The 6,466-nt window shown below is 57.9% G+C and overlaps 1 protein-coding gene across 1 annotated transcript; it reads right to left on the minus strand.

The window, feature by feature from the left end:
• Positions 1–427: 427 nt before the first annotated feature.
• On the minus strand, positions 428–5,324 carry TNFSF9 (TNF superfamily member 9). Its single transcript, XM_021930583.2, has 3 exons — positions 5,023–5,324; positions 3,456–3,486; positions 428–1,772 (listed from the first exon to the last, which is right to left on the minus strand). The coding sequence occupies exons 1-3, from the start codon at positions 5,278–5,280 to the stop codon at positions 1,306–1,308; spliced, it is 756 nt and encodes a 251-aa protein (XP_021786275.2). The 5' UTR covers positions 5,281–5,324; the 3' UTR covers positions 428–1,305.
• Positions 5,325–6,466: the final 1,142 nt, after the last annotated feature.

Below are 6,466 nucleotides of genomic sequence, written 5' to 3' on the forward strand. Positions count from 1 at the left end.
TGGCCCAGACCACCCACATTCCTGGGGAGGGGATCCGATTGGCCCAGCTTGAGTCACAGGTCCAACCTGACCCAATCAACTGGGACGAAGGAATTGAGTCACCTGTTGCCAGGAGTGTTATTCAAAACAGGCAAACCACCCTGTAGCCAGACAGACGGTGACCCAATCAGGTTTGACCAATCAGATTTGGCACTGGCTCCCGGACCAGAGTTGGGGGGACCATCCTTCTCTCCCCACAAATCCCATGTTAAGGCCTGGGTTGCAGGGTCACAGGGCTATCCTAGCGGGCCAGAGGATGCATCTAGTTATAGGGGTGGTCGTGAAAGATCTGTACGGTGGGGAAATTATGGGGCTGAAGAAACTGGCCAGCTCTGTAGGGCAGAGAGGGACAGGATGTGCTGGTAAATGTTTAACAACCAACTCTCCAGAGGGAGGAAAAATGAGTGTTTATTATAAATTGTATTGGCATGTAAACAACCTTGGAGACATAGCGATACCCTCCCTGTCTCCGCAAAAAAATTAAAAAGTTAGCCAAGTGCGGTGGTGCACACCTGTGATCCCAGCTACTCGAGAGGCTGAGATGGGAGGATCACCCGAGCCTGGGGAGGTCGAGGCTGGAGGCTGCATTGACTCATGATTGTACCGCTGCATTCCAGCCTGGTCAACAGAACAAGACCATCTCAAAAAAAAAGAAAGAAAGAAAAAAGCTAGTCCCCAAGTATCACACAGGAGGTGGAGGCTGGAGATGAGTCTTTAAATTCCTCACACATTACCATAACTCAGATTTTCTTTCAGTCTGTTTCTGGATGTTTCTCTAGCCCCCTAGCCCTGGCACAATGCTGGCACATTACAGATGCTCAATACACACAAATAAGCAAATAAGTACAATGAATTAATAGAAAGGATGAATCCCAGTTGCTTGGGAGGCTGAGGCAGGAGGATCGTCTAAGTCCAGGAGTTCAAGACTAGCCTCGGCAGGGTCTAAGACCCACCGCCCCCAAACAACTCCCCTAAAAAAGCCCATTCCACAAACTCAGGAACCTCTTTAAATAGATATATAGATATATATATAGATATATATATAATATATATAATATATTATCTGAGCTCAGGCTCAGAATAAATATCAAGGTCCAACTTGAGGAAGGAATGGGTGAGGAGAGTCCTCAAGGGGAGGTCAGCAGCAGGGGTCCCTGCCAAGCCCCTTGAGGTAGAGAAATTACCAGGGACCCAGCACCAGGGGTCTCCATGAAGGATGGAGTAGGGTTCAGTCTCTGTCCAGGTGGGCTGCACCCAGGCTGGGCGTTATTCAGACCTCGGTGAGGGGAGTCCGGCTGGGACTTCGGGGGTCACCCGGAAGAGCCCCAAGACTGTGGCGCCCTGGGTAAGCTGCCAGGCATGGCATGCCCTGGCCTCAGTGTGCAGATGGACACCCAGGCGCTGGCCGGCACCCAGGTGCAGCAGGCGGCCCTGGAAACCGAAGGCCGAGTTCCGAGCCTCGGAGGAGGCGGATGGCAGGTCCACAGTCAAAGCCAGGGCAGCGGCCCCAGCAGCAGAGCGCAGTGGCTGCAGGTGCAGCGCAAGCGAAACGGAGCCTGAGCCCTCGCCGGCCACCACGCGCTGCAGCTCTAGTTGCAGGAAGACGTAGTAGACGCCAGCCTTGGCCACCACCAGCTCCTTCGTGTCCTCCTTGTAGCTCAGGCCCTCCGCCAGAGACACGCCTGCCAGGCCTGGGTCGCTGTACCAGCTCAGGGGCCCATCGGTCAGCAGAACTGTGGGAGGAGAGGATGCACTTAGTTTAGCTGAGCTTGTCCCAACACAGCTGGGCATGGCCACCGAGCAGGACAGCGCAGCTCTGGGAGAAATGAAAGGGTGGGGGGGGGTCGAGGGGAGGCGGGGTGGGGGGGGGGGGGGGGGGGAAAGGGGGAATGGTGGGGCGGGGAGTGGGGCAGGGGAGCGTGGGGGGAGGAGCTGAGGGTGGGGGGCGGCTGATTGAAGGAGACTGAGGTCGTAGGGGACTGGACTTTGAGCGGGGGTAGGGCTGGGGAAGGGAAAGAAGGGGATAGAACAGAGGAAGGGAATCCAGGGGGAAGGCCAAGAGTCAGGACAGGGCAGAACTCCAACAGGCTGGGTGGGGAAGGAGCGATGCGGTTGCGGGGAGGGGGAGACTTTCAGGAAGAGGAGGAGGGGGTGAAAAGCAAAAGGCCGGGCGAGTCTGGCTGGAAGAGGCCTGGGGAGGGGTAAGGGGACTCCTGGAGAGGGCAGGGAGGGGGTTGGAGGGAGCAGCAGATCCCAGACAGAATGGAGATGGGGGAGAAGGGAGAGAAGGCAGGAAAGGGGAGAGGAGAGGTGGAGAGGGAGGGTGGGAGGGAGCTGGGAGGGAGAGGGAAGGTCGTTAGGAAAGGGGGAAGTTCTAGAGGAAGGATCCATCAGGGAATCAAGGGAACTTTGAGAGGGGTGGACAGAGGACCTAGTAAGAGAGGACTTCAAAGAAAGGAAAAGGGAGGAGGAAGGGGCGGAGGAGGGGTTAGGGAGAAGGAAACACCAAGGAGAGAAGATGGCAGGGAGGGGGTCTCTCGACTGGGAGGGGAAGGGGTAGGGAGGAGTATTGGGTAGGGGGAGGGAAAGAGGGGAAGGGGATCTCTGGAGTAGGGAGGGAAAGGGGATGGGGTCTCTGGAGGGAAGGAGGAAGAGGTCTCTGGAGGGGGAGGGATGGGGGAAGGGGTCTCTGGAGGGGAGGAGAAGGGGGAAGGGGTCTCTGGAGGGAGAGAGGAAGGGAGAAGGGGGTCTCTAGAATGGGAGGGGAAGGGAGAAGGGGGTCTCTAGAATGGGAGGGGAAGGGGGAAGAGGTCTCCAACGGGAAGGGAGGCTCCGGAGGGAGAGCGAAGGTGTGGGGAGGAGGGTCTTGGAAACCGGGAGAGGATGGGGTTGAGGAGGAGGGTTTGGGGAAGGGGTAGGGTAAAAGACAGGGAGGAGGGTCTAGGGGAGGGGAAGGGGAGAGGAGGAGGGCCTGGGGATGGGGGAGAGAATGGGAGTAGGGAGGAGGCTCTGGGGGAGGAGAAGAGGTGGGGAAGAGAGGCTGGGGGAGTGGGGAAGGGGCAGGAAAGAGGGAAGAAAAGCAACAGGGAGGAGGGTTTGGAAAAGAAGGAGGCCAGAGACACAAAACCAGGCTGGGGGTTGGGGACGTCAAGCCCCAACTCTGAGAGGGCAGGGGTCCCAGGTGGGTCCAGATGGGGGTCTGATGGGGAGGCCATGGTATCCAGAGAGTCAGGGCAAGTCAGAAAGAGGGACGAAAGAGGGATCGGTGGCGTTCAAAGAGGTGAAGTGGCAGCTTTCAGAGAAGGCAGCGGTCGAGGGTCAGAGTGGGTGGGCGGCAGAGCCCCACTCTCCAGGTGTTCCCCCTTCTTAGTATCCCCAGGAGGGGCCAGGGACCGGAAGTGGCGCAGGACACTCACCATTCTGGGCCACCAGCTGCGCAAACATGCCCTGTTAAAAGTGGAAAGAAGGAAGGTGGATGGGGGTTCCCCGAGAAAATGGAGGTTCTGTCTCCACTCACTTCAGCTGTCAGGGTCCCCAGGGTCTGTGCAGACCTGAAGCCTACGCTTCCCTTCCCTTCCAACTAAAGAACACTGAGAACACACACTCACGAACACACACACAAACACAAACACACCACAAACACACACGAATACACACACAAACACACCACAAACACACACACGAACACACACAAACACAAACACACACAAACACACCATAAACACACACACACAAACACACAAACAATCTAACACAATACCAAACACACCTACAAACAATACAATAACACAATTTCCAACACAAACACAAACACACACAAGCACACCATAAACACACACACAAACACACAAACAAGCACGAAACACACACAAACATACCATAAACACACACACACAAACACACACAAACACACGAACACACACAAACACACCACACACACAGGAACACACACAAACACACACACAAACACACAAACACACACACAAACACATGAACACACACACAAGAAACTGGTGGCTCAACCTGCCCCAAGGACAGACCTCCGAGAATTCAGGAGGGAAAAGAGATCCCTTTTCTTTCCAGCCCCCCTGCGGGATTCCCCTGGGGGTCTTGCAAGGGAGAGGGGGATACCTCAACGGTTGGGGATAAGGCTTTTTGGGAGTTAGCAAAGGAACTGGGGGTCTCCCTGGTGGTCCCAGATAAAGAGGAAGTGCCCCCCTCGGATCGCGGATGGAAAAGTTTCCCCCGCAGGGATGCGGATCTTGTGAGGTTGCCGGGTAAAAAGAGGTGCCCTCTATGTCCTAAGTCCTACATAGAGAAAGGAGGCTATCGAGGGTTGGAGAACCGCGGAGGGTCTCCCTTCCAGGGTGCAGATGGGGTGCCTTGGGAATGCGGAATGAAGAGGGGTGCCCCCACCCAGTGCCACATGGAGGAGAGAAGCCAGCCTTTCTCCGACCCGGGCTGCAGAAGACGTGTCCTTGGGGGGTTGAGGACGGTGGGGGTCTCCTCCTCTTGGCCTGGGGTGCTAATGGGGTCTCGTGGGGATGTGGAATGAAAGGGGTGCTCTCCCGTGCAAGACGGAGAAGGAGAGCCCTTAGAGGTCCAAAAAGAACTTGTCGGGGTCCCCTCTCCCCCGTCCGGGATACAGATAGGGTCTCCTAGCGGACGCAGGATAAAAGGGGCGCCCCCCGGGCTAGAAGAAGAAGGAGACCCTTGGGGGGTCCAAAAAGAACTGTTGGGCAGTCTCCTCCCCACCCCCGGCCTGGGGTACTGATGAGGCCTCGTAGGGGTGAGCGATGAAAGGTGTGCCCCCTCGCCCCGCCTCGATGCTAGATGGAGAATGGGAGCCCCTGTGAGTCTCCTCTCCTAGGCCGGGAGTGTAGAACAGGTGTCCCTGGGGGTGCGGGAGGGAGAAGGGAGTCCCACAGGGGACGGTAGGGGTCTCCCGCGAGACCAGCTACCGAGGGTCGGGGCACGTCTCACCTGCCGCAGGTCCAAGAGGCCGGCGGGATTGTCGGGCGAAAGCTCGGGACCCTCGCGGAGTCTGGGGCTAGCCGCGGAGCCAGGCGAGGCGTGAGCCCCGGACACGGCCCAGGGGCGGGCGAGGAAGACGGTGCAGGCGGCAACGAGCAGCAGCAGCACGGCCACCAGAGCCCAGGGCAGCAGGCGGCAGGTGCGGGCGCGGGGCGCGGGAGGCCAAGGGGCCTCGGGGTCCAGGGCAGCGTCAGAGGCGCATTCCATGACCGACGACCGGAGACTGCCGGCAGACACAGCGCGCAGCCTTTTATAGACTGTCACGCCCCTCCGCCCGCGGCCGACGGCCACGCCCCTCCGCCCGCGGCCACGCCCCTTCCCAGCCCAGAGCCTTTCCCCTTGCCCCCGTGACTCTGCGGAATTTTCTCCACTCGGATCTGTCTCCGCCTTTCGCTCTCCTTTGCGTTTCCGGCCTTCCAAGCTCGGCCCCAGGTTCTTTTCTGCCTGCTGTGTCTCCACTGCCCTGGTTCTCCCTCTCTGCCGCTCTTTCCCGGTATCTCTGTGGGTCTCTTGCTGATTCAGTCTCCTTTGCTCTGTGTGTCTCCCCGTTAACGTCTTTCTCTCTCTCTCTCTCCCTGTCTCTGGCTCTTTTATCTATCTCTGTCTCTCTGTCTCTGACTCTCCCTATCTCTGGCTCTGTTATCTCTGTCTCTGTCTCTCTGCCTCTGCCTCTGTTATCTCTCTCTGTATCTCTCTCTGTCTCTGCCTCTCCCTGTCTCTGGCTCCCTCTCTTTATGCGTCTCTGTGTCTCTCCCTGTCTCTGTATGTCTCTGGCTCTCTCTCTTTCTGTCTCTCTGCCTGTTTCTCTCTGTCTCTGATTCCCTCTGTCTCTGACTCTCTATCTCTCCCTGTCTCTCTCCTTTTCCTTGTTAGTCTCTGTCTCCTTCCCCTCCTCTCAGCACCCCCTAGCCTCCCATCACTAGGACTCCCCCAGTTGCCCCCACATCCAGCACTTCCTAAGAAGGGTCGGGCTTCAGCCAGGCCTCAACCACCCCCACTCCTGGAGCACCTGCCCCCAAGCCCCAACCCCCGCAATGGAACCCTGAGTGTCATGCTCAGCCCTCCTGCCCACCTTTCCCAGGATCCCTGGGCCTTCCCTGGCCTGCCCCCACCCACCCACTGGATGCTTCCCGGCAGGAGCCCCTCGGGACCCTATAAGCAGAAGCTCGGAGAGTCCAGGTGGAGAAATTCCCCTTGCAAGAAAGAGAGTGTGGAGCGAGTTGGAGGAAACTCACATTTCCCATCTGCTCTGGCCTGCTGGAGGCGGCCAATCCGGGGCTGGGAGGATGGGCCAAAAAGCAGTGAAAACTTAGCCCCAAAAGAGGAAGTACTCGTAGATGGAGAGGGAGGTGACCCGGGGAAAGCCCTTGGCTGGTGTTGAAGTCCTGGTCTG

Source organism: Papio anubis, chromosome 20 (assembly GCF_008728515.1).
Source record: "Papio anubis isolate 15944 chromosome 20, Panubis1.0, whole genome shotgun sequence".
Classification (NCBI taxonomy): domain Eukaryota; kingdom Metazoa; phylum Chordata; class Mammalia; order Primates; family Cercopithecidae; genus Papio; species Papio anubis.

Excerpts from the sequence above, each read along its gene's own strand:
- TNFSF9 (XM_021930583.2), bottom strand. The coding sequence starts at position 5,280 with ATGGAATGCGCCTCTGACGCTGCCCTGGACCCCGAGGCCCCTTGGCCT. Across the intron at positions 3,487-5,022 it reads GCCTCTTGGACCTGCGGCAG|GGCATGTTTGCGCAGCTGGT; the intron begins GTGAGACGTGCC and ends CACTTTTAACAG. Across the intron at positions 1,773-3,455 it reads GCAGCTGGTGGCCCAGAATG|TTCTGCTGACCGATGGGCCC; the intron begins GTGAGTGTCCTG and ends CTCCTCCCACAG.